The 16,681-nt window shown below is 40.6% G+C and overlaps 1 protein-coding gene across 1 annotated transcript in view; it reads left to right on the forward strand.

Moving 5' to 3' along the window:
- The window catches only part of LOC310953093 (ATP-binding cassette sub-family C member 4-like), a gene marked incomplete at its 5' end in the record, with an annotated part of 38,836 nt that extends 22,577 nt beyond the window's left edge, over positions 1 to 16,259 (forward strand). The window contains 11 exon segments of the mRNA XM_083922014.1: positions 1,058 to 1,208; positions 1,919 to 2,038; positions 2,223 to 2,333; positions 2,471 to 2,571; positions 4,150 to 4,341; positions 8,538 to 8,693; positions 11,468 to 11,557; positions 12,017 to 12,189; positions 12,831 to 12,936; positions 14,263 to 14,397; positions 15,749 to 16,259. Of these exon segments, the coding sequence (XP_083778140.1) occupies positions 1,058 to 1,208; positions 1,919 to 2,038; positions 2,223 to 2,333; positions 2,471 to 2,571; positions 4,150 to 4,341; positions 8,538 to 8,693; positions 11,468 to 11,557; positions 12,017 to 12,189; positions 12,831 to 12,936; positions 14,263 to 14,397; positions 15,749 to 15,826 (1,413 nt within the window). The 3' untranslated portion in view covers positions 15,827 to 16,259.
- Positions 16,260 to 16,681: the final 422 nt, after the last annotated feature.

A 16,681-nucleotide genomic window follows, 5' to 3' on the forward strand; every position in this document is an offset into this window, starting at 1 on the left:
TTTATATATTTATCCTAGAGTTTATTGTTTACTGTCTATTGTCCACTTTCTATTTTAAGATAAGAGTTTATTGTTTATCTTATACTGTATTTTTATATATAATAAGTGTTTTGTAAGCTGCTGGAAATCCAATTTCCTTGCGGGAGTCATCCCAAAGCGATCAATAAACAAAAGTCTAAGTCTATATAGCACCTCAACCTGCTCTGTAATAAAAAACAAAACAAAACATGGAAATATCACTGTTTACACACACCACACTCTACTTAATTAAAAGTTTAGAAGTAAAAGTGCAATATTAGCTGCTGAAATGTAGTGAAATAAAAGTATAAAATTCCATAAAATGGAAACATTTAAGTTTAGTACAGTAAGTAAATTTCAATACTGGAGTCTTTGATCATTTGCACCACAGATTGGCTATAGTAAAAGCCTTTTATTTAATAATAATGCTACTTAATCAAAATTCTTACTTCACTTTCTAAATGCAGTGCAGGTGTAGGTGCTTTGGTGTCATCAGACTCATTGCCTCCAATCCTGTTTAGGTAGCTCTGGTATCCTGTTCTTGATGTGTCACAGAGCCATTAACACGGGTGATGAGTCACTGTGTTGTTGAGGGCTGTGTGGTTTGAGTGCGATGTATCAGACACCCACAGTGTGGTTCCCAGAGGCCTCTGCCAGTCACTGTGGCCATGCCTGTTGGCTGGCTGCTCTGCCAGGGAGCCTTACAGGCCAGAAGTGTTGAAGGGAAAGCCCAAGGGAGCCAGGGATATGAGCTGCAGTGGCCAAGTGCTAAATTCTCACCTGCTACTAAGTGAGAATTAGCACTGTGGTCGTTTTCCTTTCACACTGAGTCGCATAACCTCAGTCCCACAACCTGCTGTTACCTTACTGTATGTCAGTGATGGTCTCACACAAATACAAATGAAAGAGTTTCTTTTGTTAAGCCTTAAGAAATAGGCCTCACTGCCCCGGTGGTAGCCCACACAGCAGCAATGGAGCTTTTGACTCTGTTGCTGTTTGATTAGTATGTTCTCCTTTCTATTTTTTCTTTCTGTCCCAGGTCTTCCTCCAAGTCGTCGGAGTCATTGCAGTAGCTGCTATCATCATCCCATGGATCCTTATTCCCGTTGCACCCCTTCTTGCTGTCTTCCTGTTTCTGCGATGCTACTTCCTGCAGACCTCCAGAGACATAAAGCGTCTAGAGTCTACCAGTACATTTTCTTTTTTTTTTGGGTGGTGGGGTGGGCATGTCCATTTGTGGTAAGAGACAAAAGTAGACCACAGGAATGCTAATAGACCATTGAAGAAAGCCATGGTCATTAGCATAAAGGCTAAAGGTGGCGGTGGCCTTTGCCTCGGCCACACGCAGTTTCCTCAAGAGACGGGAGTTCATGACATCACATACAATGGGAAAAATGCCAAGTGGGCATGACTAGGCCATTGCAGGCTTCAGTTCATCTATTTTATTCTGGGCTGAGAGCCCAAATGCACATTGGCCAACAGGTTCCATCATCTTAAAGAACAAAAGTTCTATTAAAAAGCTCAGAGGAAACATTTAGGTTTTGTCTTTGGTTTTGTAAGCCTTACAAATGGAAACAAAAGACCACTCAATTGTAACCTTTCCTTAAGTCAAAACTCTTTTGCATCAGGGGTGTATTGAATTTGAATGACGCAGTATTTCACTATAGATTACCAAATCACATTTTCTTTGCCCACGCCTTCTCAAAGTCAAAATATCTAGAAGAAAACCTCATGACTGACTCTCTACATTTTAAAAATGATGGTTGATTTAAATTCTTCAAACCGTCCTTAGTTTAGAGTAAGGAATGTTTTAGTGTTGAATGTCATTATAGCATGGATAGCTGATTTTACAAATGCAGCTTTGCCAACAAATGTGGTGTGTCTTTGTGTTTTCCTTTAGCTCGGAGTCCTGTATTCTCCCACCTTTCTTCCTCTCTCCAAGGCCTGAGCACCATCCGTGCCTTCAGGGTTCAGCAGAGGTTTCAACAAATGTTTGATGAATGCCAAGATCTCCACTCAGGTGAGAATACCACATTTTGTTTTAGTTAAGGATATGAACTTTTTTTTATCATGGCCATTCAAAGCCATTCAGACTAAGTTTCTTACTTTATGTCCGTGTTTTTTTTGTTGTTTTTTTATCTCAGCAATATTTAGAAGGTGTGGATATTACATGTATTATATATAATCTGTGTGTTTGTTAACAGAGGCCTGGTTTTTATTCCTGACCACTTCTCGCTGGTTTGCTGTGCGTCTTGATGGGATTTGCTCCATTTTTGTAACAATCATTGCTTTTGGATGCCTTTACCTCAGAGATGGTACTGTATGGCCTTTAAATAAGACATGTGACACATTATTGACATGTGAGACTATTAGTGAGACCATGATGATGATGTTGATGATGAGGATTATGATGATCTCACGACTGTGTAACTTTTTTTTCCTGATATTACAGGTCTGGAATCAGGTGCAGTTGGTCTGGCTCTGTCTTATGCAGTGACTCTAACAGGCATGTTCCAGTGGGGTGTCAGGCAAAGTGCAGAGATAGAAAACATGGTGAGAACATGTACATTTGAAAACTTAACCACAGTTTATTTTGATCTATATGCTAAAAAAAATGAAGAAAAACAATTTAAGAAATATGTAACAAAATTCTGGGGCCATAAAATAGGTCAACTAAACAGAACTTTCACAGGCTATAATAACGTAACATAAACTGAACAAAAAGGAGAACATATATAATGGCTGATCAGACCAGGCTGATTGAAACAAAGGGGTAAACCAAAAACAAGCACTAACATGTTAACTACAAATAAAACAAAACAGAACAATTAGTCTATCAGTATGAAACATTTAGCAATTAATCCAAACAGCATCAACAAACTAATGTACTATAAAGAAAATAAATAAATATCTAAACTAGAATCTCAACACCCCCATTATGTGTTGGACATTTGGTACATTTTGATGGGCTCTTCCTGTATTTGAGAGCTCTTTTTTTTAAGGGGCTCATCTTTTGGTCCAGCCTGACAAGACGTCCCTCCAGCAGCAGCACTCTCATCACTGGTAACTCGAAGAATTAGAAATCAGAATGACTTGAGACAAAGTTATCTAAAGACAAACTAGCGTGTGACTGTGCAAAAGCTAACTACTACTACTGCCAACAATATTAAATAAACAACAATTAGCTGTGGTGTGTGCAATGTGCATGAGGTCAACTAACTGAACTGAACAAACTGAAGAGAAAATAAAGTTATGTATAAACTTTATAAAACTAATTGCTGCATTGCATTGCATTGCATTGCATTGCATTGCATTGCGGGAAATGTAGGATCCAGTATTTTTTGGACTCATTCTATAAACTAAAAGTCAACATATCTCAGCCTGCTCTGCTTCAATTTGGGCCACTCCTTTTTTTAAATCTGTCTGTGGCCTCCCTACTTTATCAAATCAACTTTATTTATATAGCACTTAAGATAACACAGTACACAGCACAACACCTTAAAAACAAACATCAGGATTTTAAAATCAATTCTGCAGCTAGCAGCAGCCAGTGTACTGATATGCTCCCTCTTTTCTGACCTCTTTGCTGCATTTTAAATTCTTTCGAGACGGGATAAAAAAGGCAGTATGATACCAAAATATAATGAGTTGCAATAATTAAGGTGTGAGGATATGGAGGCTTTATCCAGGTCAGGAGTACAGAGAATTTATCTGAGTTTAGAGAAGATGCATGAAGCTTAATTTTACTGCCTGATTGATTTTTTTGTCAAACTTCAATCCTTAATCGAATATAACTCCCAAGATAATTTGCATGTGGTTTAACAGAGGCCTATGGGCCAAGATGAGGAGAAATAATGTTGGGCACTATATGGAAGTGCAATAGCCTACTAAATTACTGAAGTACTTCTTTACACTACTATGTCAGTGGTTAAATTTGATTCTCTCTGTGGTGGTTAAATTAGAAACACAAGTTGTTTTCATTTGTTCAAAGTTCACTGAAGCTGATGTACTGACATTTTGTATTGTTCAAGTGATCAAAAGAGCAAAATGTGTAAATCAAAACTCTGTCTTCACATCATTAGAAGTAGTATTGTATACTTCTACATGTTCTGTGTGCCTTATCTGTTGTAGATGACATCAGTGGAAAGAGTAGTTGAGTATGCAGAGCTGGAGAGTGAAGCACCCTGGGAGACGGACAAAAAGCCTCCGCCTGATTGGCCCAAGGCAGGCTCCATCACCTTTGACAGAGTCAACTTCTCTTACAGTGCCAGTGAGCGTTTGGTCCTAAAGAACCTGACAGTCGTCTTCACATCCAGAGAAAAGGTTCTTGTCTTTATTCCCACCTGTGCATGCTTACTGGTGTGCACAGCCTGTGACTTAGGTTGATATGCAGCGAGTGTAGAAGGCGTGATGTGATTCTTTTTATGTGGCATTATTTTCAAATCAATTATTAAAGGGACACCATATTGTACTGCTGAATCTTCAGGACTATACCATTTGTGATTCATGGAATACATATCATGTAATTAAGACTGTTCAAGTGGATCCATTTGTTCCCAATTTGCATTTTGAGCTACCTGACGGTGACAACTGTTTATTCACTATAAGAGAGGAGAGGCCAGGGGAGAGGGTGAGGGAGGAGAGAGAGGGAAGCAGAGGGAGATGGTTGAGGATGATTGAAATTGTGTTTAATGCAGGGGGTGTATTTTGCATGGCTATGGTTGGCCAGGGCGGCTGATTTCACAATGGATGGGTTGATAAGTGCTGAGGCCCTGGCTCTGACAGCCCATGGGAGGGATCTCTGCCACATGCCATGGGGGTGAAAGGCTTTGTGCATCCTGACAGTTCCTCTGACACCCTTTCACAAGGAAACCTACAACCTATAGTACAGGATCCATTCAATTTGGCCCTCGCTACAGTCACATACTGTACATAATCATGTATATAAAAAAATCTCACTGCAAAACCACAGTTGACCTCCCGTTGTTTAGAGAAATAGCTTAGTAGAAGACTCAAGATCACTGTTGCACAGACTCGCTTTTACATTTCTTTATGTTATCAACTGTAACTGCACAATATGCTTTGTGAAATGAACTTTGACATTCTTTTTGTCTGAAATAAGATGGAAAGGAACCATGAGAAAATCTTTTTTTTGCTATGGTGTAGTTACTGAAAGCTAAAGAAAATGTGACCATGATCCACGGTCAACTCTGTTGGAAATGTATTTGAGAGGAAGCGCCGTTACTAGTCACTTGTTCAGACAACTTTAAATTACCTATTTACATTCACTGCCAATCAGGAGCTAGTGTGGTGTTCATTGAGCGCAGCTTGAGTTGGATAGACGGGTATACATAGCCTCTGAGTTCACATCTCGTCTCCTACTAGCAGTCATTATAGAAAAGAATAGAATATTTAGTATGACAATATGAGTTCCCTTTTCGAACATCGAAACAGTCTTTCCCTAACCTTAACCAAGTAGCTGCTATTGGTTATATTTGGCAATAATTCAACTAAGGGGGAATCAGTTCAGAAAACCAGCATTTTTGGAATTCCTACCTAGATCCTTTTGGAAGAAACCTACAAAGAACCTACTTTGTTGTTTAGGGATAAATACTTGCTTTTTCTATCTAATTGTGTCTTAGACCAGGTAGAATTAATCACATTAATGAGGACTGCATCCCAATTAGGTGAGCCAGCTCCAGGGCTCTAATATTGTGCATGCTCACTCACTCACATGGCTTACGGGGGACACTTCATGGAATGGAGTCATCATGTTATTTACGCATGTGCTTTTTCTGCTGTGAAATGGGTCTATAGCTCATTTGAATATGAATCATTTCGGTTTGAAGAACAAAGCAGCAGAAAGGGACAGGATCATGAAATCAAAGACCATAAAGGGCAGAAGTAAGTTTATTTTTGACCCGTACGGCTGTCAGCATGAAGTACTTGCCAAAGTATACTCAGTAGTAGCCATTGGCTTTTTTTTTTGTTGAGATATCGTCTGGCTTACCGGATAAACAGTGCAGGTATTAAGCCTGACATCTGCTTCACTTTACACTATCTCCATTATCTATTTTGCAAGGGCATCGTCGCTTCATCCGGGTCTCAGCATTATCCATGACGATTGCAACTGGTATAAAGAAACACATTTCGAAACGCATTTTCCCCCTCTGCAAGACCATAGTGTATAGTCTGGCAATACATGACTAGTTGAGACATGGTCAAGTCTCACTGTTGGTGTAAGCTAGTATGTGGCTGGGCAAGGATCGTACTCCTACTCCCTGACCTTGCTCCCTCATGAGTAGCGGGCAAGCAACTTTGTTCCTCTCATAAATGAACAGTCTCTTGACCGCTTCTCATTTTGGCTTGAGTGGCCAGACAGGGGCAGGTGGTTCTTCAGGTAGGGCCTTTCCCTGTTGCATGAGAGGACCCAATGTAAGCCCAGCTGAAATTCACAGTATGATAAAATGCTCCTTCCACCCCAGCCTTGGGCATCTTGTTATGAAGAGAAGCTTACGTGCAGCTGCGAATATTTCTTTGTATAGCACTTTTCAAAGCAAAGATACAAAGAACTTTGCAGTCAGGACAAAAAAAAAAATACTGAAATACATGTACTGAATACATGTAACCATTTAGACAGTGAGCTTGCTTGTTGACTAGCACAGAATGAAGTGACTTCTGCTGGGAATGGATGACCCGATGTGAGTAGCTCCTATTCAACAGTTCCATGTGTGAGTCAGTGGTTGCAACAATGTTTTCTCCTATTTCCCATTTTATAGCATTCAAAGTGTGAAAAGTTTTGTTCATTATAAACATAAACTTTGTCACCCCTGCTATCACCTTGGTAGACTGCCTTTGTTAGGATCCCAAGACATTTATGTGTCTAGAATTTTTAAGCATTATGATGAAGCCTTTTCAATACATGCACCCACAGTACCCCAGTTTATGTTTTACAAGGATGGTGCTTATTCTATCAGCAGTTCAATCATGTCTGTGCACTCTTTGCAGCAGCGTCTACAGAAGAGAGAGAGAGGTTACTGTTACTGTCACAGTTAATGAAATCAGTAACATCCTCTTGACAGGTCACAGTGGGGTTTGGGGAAAGATTTATTCCTCTTCTGAAATGTTTCTTACAAAGACCAGGTAAAGGCATCCAGTGACGTGCTCCCTTGTGTTATTTTAGTTCTCCTAAGTGTAATGCTTATAGATGTAGATCTGCAGTAAGAGGTGCTACATTGAGACAAACCTCATTCTGTACATCCAACAATATTTTGAGTTCATTTGGATCCTGGATCATCGAGCTTGATCCTTCCAATCCTCTGCCAAAATGGGTAAAGAGGGAGAAAAAATGAGCTGCTAGCATAGCAGTAGACTCTTAAGTAGACGTTTAATCAGCCTTGCATTAAAACAACGCAAAGGGCTGTGTTGGTGGGGATTGGTGCGTGCTGGTGTGGGCGTACTGCTTCAGGTATCGAGACATGATATCAAATTTAAGAAAGTAACAGATTTGTGAATTTGAATGCTTCTCAAATGTAAAAAAAAACAACAACTGCATAGTGGTTTATAATCACAGACGGGATTCTGGAAAGTTATCATGGTGGCAAAAATGTTGTCTTTTGTCAAGAACTTTGAGGTAAACTGTAGAGATACGCTGTTCACCGTACAAAGTAATCCACCAGGAATGTGCATGTGATGGCTTTGTGTTCAGCCAAAACGTTTTGCCAGATGACGTCACATCAGGGCAATAGATGAACCAAGTTTAAGGCTGCATTTTTTCATGCCCGACTTTCGTCTGTGTAAATGCTACCTATGTACTCTTATATCCTGATTCGGTGACTTGTACACTACACTGAAATACACATACAAAAAGATGGGGGATTAAGCCTATAAATCATACAGAGTCTTGTTTAATAGAACTGGAGTTATAACAAGTAACTACACATTTCCAACTTACAGATGATGGCGTTTACATTGTGTGAAACTGCTGGACTATGAAATTAGCACTTTTATAGAATACAGCACACTTTAAAAGCTGTCATGAATCATAAATAAGCAAAAGGTCCATAACTAAAATATACAGTTGATGATATCAAGGTGGGTTAATAAACTTAAATTATACAACCAAGATAGGAAAATATGTTTAGTTTGGAAGCATTACTAATAAATGTTCAACAGAGGCTTAAAGATCTTCTTTTTAAAATCTAGGATTTTCTCCGCTAACTGCCAAAGTCATGTGACTACTGTCAAAAAAGTGATTTGGTATACCTGCTTGTTGTATAATATGTTTTCCATCAATCTTCTTACACACTCCACACACTCCACACATCCCCACGCGATACAAGGAAATGTTCTGTTGTACTAGAGCCATATGTAGCCATATGACATATTCCCTCTGTGACATGACACAATAAGCACAAGTATGATTAATTGCCTGAAAGAGCATGAATATATATATTTTTTTCTGTGAATTTGGGGAATTCTTTACAGATCCAAAAATAGGTCTCATTTCTCCGCTATAGGTTGGCATCGTTGGACGCACTGGTGCTGGTAAAAGCTCCCTGATATCTGCCTTGTTCCGGTTGGCAGAACCTGAGGGACGAATAATGATTGATGGTTTTCTGATTTCGGAGATTGGTCTGCACACCCTGCGCCAGAAAATGTCCATCATCCCACAGGTACTGTTTTTAAATTGCCTCTGTTTCGGCTGTTGTTTTGTAGGCACGTGAAACTGGATACAGTAACCTGAATCTAATAATATATTAGATATCATCATAAACACTAGTATTAGACACCTTGATGCTTTGGCCCCTTTTCTTTTTAATACGCCTGGCTTTTTAAAAGCTAAAACAAGTGAGGAAATTTACTGTCGACTCTCAGGGGATTTCTGAAAGTGAGACAAACGGATGCCTTGAGACAGTTTAACTTTATTTCCGCTTGTTGAAACTGATACGGCATTAAGAAAATGCCAGCCTGCGGGTGAGTGTCAGCAGAGTGGAGGGAGGGGAGAAGACTCCCACGGCCTGTACTGTGAAGAGAGCAGTTCCCCATCCCTGACAGAGGATTAGCCCTCTACCCCCCAAACATGGGAAAGCTGCTTAGAAGAAGTCTCCCCCATCCTCACAGTCAGTCCCCTTGTACATCGTCACTTAGCCCAAGTCTCAAACATTTTTAGGGTGCAGCCAAGATGCCCATAAACAGTTTCATTAATGCTTTTCTGTGGATTTGATAGGTTTCTGGCATTGCTACTACTTAAGATAAAGTTTTACTCGTCCAAACTAGTTTGAGATGGATGTGATGTGTGTTTGATGTGATTTTTGTTTATTCTCTCTGCCTCTCCTAGAGGGAGACACTTGCACAAGTGGCAGGTTACGAGAAAGAACTTTAACTGCATGCCCATCTGTATCACATACTGGATGGTGTTTCATAATATAAAGTCCTACCAGTAGAGTTTCTCGATATCATGCTCTTAGTTTTACAAACCTACATAGAGAGAAGTGTCTTGGATTTACACAAATCCATCTGAAAGCCTTTTTATTCTCCTCCTAGACGTCAGAGATAAAGTGATATTCAGTCAGCCTTTCACATGGAAAAAAATCTTGATATAAATTTCTATTTGCCTCACCTTTCGTGTGGAATTTTGAGTGTGATATGTATACTATACATTGCCAGTGAGGGGTTTCATTATATGCCACCCACAGATTTGATTATGATAATCCTTTATTAGCATATGGCATTAAAAAAAGGATCCATTTCAGTTTGTATTGAATTCTCAGGAATGACTTAGTAAAAATGAATTCTGTGGCAAACAGAGAGCTTAGAATTGGTGGAGCACATAATCGGTCTATGGAAAGCTGTGCTTGAAAGCAGTTTTTCCGACCTAACATTGACTCCTCAATTAAAGTGTCTCACAAAACTAGTTTGAATTGGGACTTCAGCTGGCTTAATGACAAGGCAGTATTTTGGTGACAGAAGGAAAAGCTCATTCGACGTAAAGAGGTGGAACATTTTCTAAGGCACAGGTAGCAGGGATGAAGTCCTGAAAGCTTTTATTTTTTCTGGATGACAATTGAGCAGTTGGTCCAGAGTCTTCTGACCTACATGGAGGTTTGTTTAGACATGTTTATGTATTTGAGGGGCATGTATGCACACTGCATACATATGTGTGCTTACATACCTGAGTGCATGCTGTCTGTCACAGCACTGGCTGTGAATCTGACCTAAGAGAGCAGAGATGAAGGCATGGATAGTGAGGCACAATTATACAGGAAGTGCTGTTACCTTAACACAGGACACTCAGCCTTTTAGAACCATTGTGTACTTTATTCTTGCTCCTGGTCTAATCTCACAGTTGCTAGGTGAACAACTCCTATCTTGATTTGAGGTTAGATTCCTATCTTGTGTAAACTGGATTTATCACATCTGCTTTTACTGTAATGAGGTAGTCTATCAGTTTTTTGTCATGGGACAGTTGCTTGCTGCTCTGCGTCACCTCTATTGCTTTAATAGACTCTCATAGTCACATCTCATTAAAGCTTTTTTCAAATGGTCATGATAACTATTTAAGGGTCATACATTCAGTATTATGTTTCAAAGGAAAGTGCAGCTGTATTTGTTCACTGATAAAGAAGAAAAAAAGCCACATGAAAAGCTTATCTACAGCAACTCTGCTCCTTGAGAAGCAATAAGGTCTTTTTATGATGCCCTGGGAGAATGCTAGCATGTGTTCACTAAAACACCTCAACACTGGAGCAGTATTTAGGAATAAATATCTGACATGACACAAGGCAATGCTGGCTGGCTCCTGTTTATCAGGTCTACCGCAAACAGAGTGGCATGTTGATACAGTGCCTGTAGACTTGTGGGCCCGTTCATCTGCACTGTCATAAAGAGCTTTATTTGTTCGCTTAAAGATGACTCTGCGGCTGAATCTCGATACAGGTGTGTGGCTCACCATAAATACATATATTGGACATCCTAGCTGTCTGAGATCTGAGCATGTCCTTTCGTGAGGGTAGTCAACTGATGCGATAACCCCTCGTGACAGACGCTTATGCGTTTGAAAGAGTAAAGCTGTTCCCTTTGGCCGACATTTTGAGATTATCATTAATAATACAGCTACTGTATGACAGTCTTTCTATTGTAACAGTGACTAGATGGCACTTTTTGTGCCATTTTATACTGTATATTCAGACAATGTTGCACACTTATTATCCACCAACACCAGTGCATAAGCTCTGGTTTTCTAAGTAAAAAGATCAACTTATTGAAGCATAGTTGGCCAGAGCATTGAATAGAGCTCCTGAGTGGAGCAAGCCCTTTGTGAACATCTTCCCCTCAAACATTGCTTAGCGGAGCTCTATAAAGCTTGTCTTAACCCTTTCATACATCTTCCCCTTGTCATTATCTTAACTGGCCACGGCCTTCTCTTTCTATATCCATCTATCCACAGGACCCAGTTCTCTTTACGGGCACCATGAGGAAGAATCTGGACCCTTTCAGGCAGCACACAGATGAGGACCTGTGGAATGCACTCCAAGAGGTACTCCAGCGTGGCTCTGAATGATTCCCCCTCGCCGGCCCAGGGGGGGATCCCTCTGTCCCCCTGTACAATGCTACCATTCAGCCTCCCTGCTCGCCACAAGTCATGGGGGGAAATCCCATTAGGGCCATGGGGCCCAGCTCAATGTGCGGCTTGTAACTGGGAACCATTGAAAGTGCTGGGGGAGATGTGTTTGGGCAGTCAGGCCAACCAGGATGAAGGCTCCCCCCACAGTGAAGGGCTTCAGCTCCTGGTCCTGCCTCTGAATGGGTTTGGTGGCCTGGATTAAAGCTAGAGGCTGGCCACAAGAGAGCACTGGCCAAGGTCATCAGTGGACCTGGCCCTGCATTGTGCCAGGCGGTTAATGGGTGTGTTTGGATAGCTCTTTAAAGACATCCCCACAGGAAGCCTTTATGAAGGGGTAATGAAGGGTTGGGGCTCTGCTCTCCCTCTCTGCAGGTGCAGATGAAGGCCATGGTGGAAGACCTGCCCAATAAGCTGGATACGATGTTGACTGAGTCCGGGTCTAACTTCAGCATGGGCCAGAGGCAGCTGGTGTGTCTGGCCAGGGCTATCCTCCGGAAAAACCGCATCCTCGTTATTGATGAGGCCACAGCCAATGTGGACCCAAGGTCAGGGGACACTCAAGTAAAACATTTTACATCAATGTTTGAACAGTCCTTTAGACATGTAGCAAGTTTACTGTAAACTAGTTCAATAAAACTATAGCACCACTAGAAAAGTATTCCTAAAACAAGGCTTCTGTTCAAGGAACTCTGCAAATACAGATACATACATACTGCAAAATCAGTAGCATCCATGTGATGAATGTGTTATTAATTATAATGCACACTGCTTGGTTGGAAACAGAGTATATTTCTTCAAATTGTGTGATTGGCACATTAGAGCAGATCACTTGCAATTGTCACTGCAGTAAACAGACAATAAATAATAAAAAAACGAATGATTTACAATTACACTATTAGTATGATTTTAAAAAGCAAAAGTTGACGGAAACAGTTTGGAATCAAAGTATAGTATACTGTATATACATAGTAGTAAATATCTAATAAAACAAAACAATTATAAAAGTTAAAATAAACTGAACCTGACTGTTAACTTAAGGAGCTCTGCTATCCTTTGTTTTTCATGCCTTCTACTGCACATACCTCACTGCTGAGCCATTGTTCAGTGTTAAGTAAAAATCCCTGCCCAAGGGTCTATAGGAAGAGAGTTTTTTGTGCTGAGGTGTTGTGTTCCCTGCTTCTTTTAGAACTGACAGCCTCATCCAGCAGACTATTCGGGACAAGTTTCAAGAGTGTACAGTCCTCACTATTGCTCACAGGCTCAACACTATCATTGACTGTGACAGAATACTGGTAAGTAAGAATGTAGTAAATTTCCATTGTCCAGCATGTCAGTTTCTTAATGACTTTTCTCATTATCATTCTGTAATCAGTAGTTAACAAACAGAAAAATAGGTAACCAGTAACCAGCTAGAAGTTTGAAGAACATTTTGTGATATCCCTCCACAAGCTTGTTCTGTCATATCAACTATAATAAATTGATCTCCCATTGTGTGCAGAATATCTGGTATAATGGGAAGTAGTCTGCAGAAACATATTCACTTTCACTGCAGTACATCAAACACACCTGAGACTCTTCCTTTGCTAGCAAGGATCCCGCTACACAGTCTGCAGTTTTAATTCACTTGCTCTATTTTGCAACAGCTGGCCTGAGTTCTCCTTCACAGCATTCCCCCCATTGAGCATGCGCCCGGGCCACTTGATCTTTGGCCCTTTCCTGCTACTGCCTGCAGAGGTGCCAATTAGTGCCATTTGTGGCAGCGTTTGTTGAGCGTCTATGGAGGACAGGGCACGACCTGGTTGCTGCTCGGTCACTGAGAGAGTTGCTGAGAAAAGCCAAATATCACACAGCGGGGGATGTTTAACACCTACACTTGTGTTAAATGCCCCCATATTGTGGCGCACACACACCAGGAGAACTAAATCTGGGCCCACCTGAATTGCCTTGTTCAAATCTTAAGCTGTGCCATGTTTAGACTCAGAATGTTTTCCAAGAAACAAACTCCATCTCCTAGTATCCTGTTGATCATGACAGCAGCAGCAGAAGTCTCCCTTTCATGCTAAACACTCCATGAAACTGGGCTTTAGGGATAACATACTGCTCATTACTGCTATAAGGGGATCGAGCTTGTTAAAATTTGTCTGTGATATAATTGTAGTCTTTTCCAAACTGCTTGAATTGGCACTATTCTTTGTGTGGTTTACATGGCATGTGATGACACAGAAATGATGGTAATTTTCTAGAGTGTCTTAAAGGTGTGATTGTTGGATTTGACTGAGGACCACCCCTGAGCCTCTGAAATGCCAGGATAAACACTTGGATAAATCACTGATCTTCAGTCTGTCACAGTCAGCGTGCTGGACTTTCACACTGCTAACAGCCTACCCTCATTGTCCTTGTGGCCCTGTCGAGCACAAACAGGCACTCGTGTTTGCTGTTACATGAGTCACATCAAATGGATGGTTCCTATGTGCAGAGAACTACCATTTCTCCATTCATCTTGCACTGTCTGCATGCATCACTCAGCAGCGAAAACAGCTGAAATGTCAGTTTCCCCCAAAGTAAAGTATACAGGCAGTGACACGTACTCACGCCCAGCATTGTATGTGTGATTGCAGGTTCTAGATGCTGGCAGGATCCAGGAGTATGACGAGCCATATGTGCTGCTCCAGAATCAGGAAGGGCTCTTTAACCAGATGGTCCAACAGACAGGCAGAGCCGAGGCCGCCTCACTGCTGCACACAGCCAAACAGGTAACCACACCCACCCTTGTCCCAGGACGGGGCTGTCCAGCCATCGGTGGCACACTAATCCCAGACTCTCCCTTTAACTCCAGACTTCATTGCTCACCTCCAAAATTATACAGTTAAGCAAGAGAAGATGTGCATTACCCTGACAATGCAAAGACACTTGATTACCATTTTAATTTAAAGTGCCTACTTGGAGCATTGCAACTCCATAACATTAATTTCAAGAGAGAAATTGTCCCCTTTGTAGATTAAAATCCACTGATTTTATCAAAGCAAGTCTCCGTATAATCTTTTTTCTCATAATGTAATTTTGAGATCATTTTGGAGATGATTCAAGAAAAGCAGCTTTCTTTGCGCTATATCTATTTGGAAATATTGGGTTTAACTTCATCGCGATTTGGGATAAACTTTCTATGGGGATTACTGTAATAGAGAATGTCCATATTTTTTCCCTGTGAAATTCATTTGTGATGTATTTCCCCTTCAGACACTGAACAGATAAGAGCCGGCTATTCATTGTTCAATTCCATTTTATGTGCATCTGTCTGGGACTACAGATACCATATTGCAACTTCAAACAGGTCTTTGTGAAATAAGAAAAAAGTAGGCATCATTTCATTTTCTCTCTGTCCCTCGCACAAATTTATCAGCGGAACTGTATCTTCTCCGCCAGAGGAGTGAAATGAGTAAAATACTGATTTCAAAGACTCAGCACACTGTGGTATTATTTGGTATCATCTTACCCTGCACACTGGCGGATTGCTAGTGACATTGTTCAAGCCCTTACGTTTTCCTTTCTTTATTGTAGGGTGCTCTCCTTAGATCAGATTACTGCAGCATCCATAACTGCCTAGCACCACTTATTAAATACTGAGATGGTCCACATGTTGTGTGTCAAGTTTCTATAGTTGTCAGTCAAGGTTTAAATACATTCAATAATCTGATATCAACCTCTGGCTCCTTTTGTCGGTGTTGAAAGAGAATCCAAGAGTAGACCGTATATCTCATGCTGAGGCCAACCTGTTTTCATTTTACTTCTTTTTTCCTCAAACTTTCTCTTATTGAAACCGCTGGTCTGTCAGAAACTCTATATATTAAGAAATCAAGACACTTAAAGCGAACATGCTGGTAAAAATTAACTCAAATTAAAGAAATAAATTCAGTGATTATCTCTGATATTCCCCCCCATGAATTTCACAGGGCTAAATAAGCCACTTTTGCATGCTTCAGCGAGTGACAAATCCCTTCACCCAGCTCCGACTGTATCTGTCATAAATCACCACCTAACAGATCGTGGCTTAGATTGAGCTGTGTGCTTGTGTTCTGTGACACTGCTTCCCTGATGCACTTCCAGGTTTACATGAACAAAAAGCGAGTGACAGACATGTGCTGTGCCAAGGACATCAGTGTCATCTTTGAGACGTCTCTTTGACAGTTTGGAGAGTCATCGTGGCCCTCATGCTCGCCATCGCTGACCAAATCTTTTACCTGATACACTTGGACTCCTCCCTGTATATTAAAATGTCTTTAGACTCCCAGCAGGCCGAGTGTAGTATGTGCTGCATTTGATTGGCATAGTCCTTGTGTGTGGAGCAGGAACGAGGCAAGTATCCGGGGCAGGGTGTGCCTTTTATTGACAGCATATTACTTCATGGCTGTTTATTGATTACACTCTGCTATGTTGATGTATGTGTGTTCTGGCCTCTTGGGTAGTTTCAATCCTGCACTGGTGCTCAAATGAGTGAAGATAGTGGAAGTGTTTATCCTGGTGCAATAAATTATTGGTGGCTTAAATTAATATTTTAAGGCAAACATTGTTTGGTAGGACTAAGGTCTTTTTATTCTCTGGAAAATGCTTGAAAAGATGAGGAGAGCCTGAGAGGAGACACAAATGTTTTCAGTAATTATTGTGCCTTAATCAAACTATTGATTTTTTTTGTAATTGCACTGTTGCAATTAGGTACTCTTACAGCACTTTGATGATAGTGGTTTTATGTCTACCTCAGCTCTTGTCAGGAAATAACAATAAAGTTTAAATATAACATGTCATGTACTGGCAATGATAATGACTAACACCAAGAAACGTGGGACAAAAGTTTATTGCCTCCATTTTTCTGCATTATCTCTCCAGTGTAATGTCAACTTTCTCTCTTGGGCTGCTTTAAAAGCATATCACTTACACTTGCAATAGCATTAATATTATTATCGTATTAATAAATACACAGGTGTTTTTCTAAACAGGGTTTGTCTTTCCTTCGTTCTAAGCATTATTTTTTTTAAAATAACA

Source organism: Echiichthys vipera, assembly GCF_963691815.1.
Source record: "Echiichthys vipera genome assembly, chromosome: 10".
NCBI lineage: Eukaryota > Metazoa > Chordata > Actinopteri > Perciformes > Trachinidae > Echiichthys > Echiichthys vipera.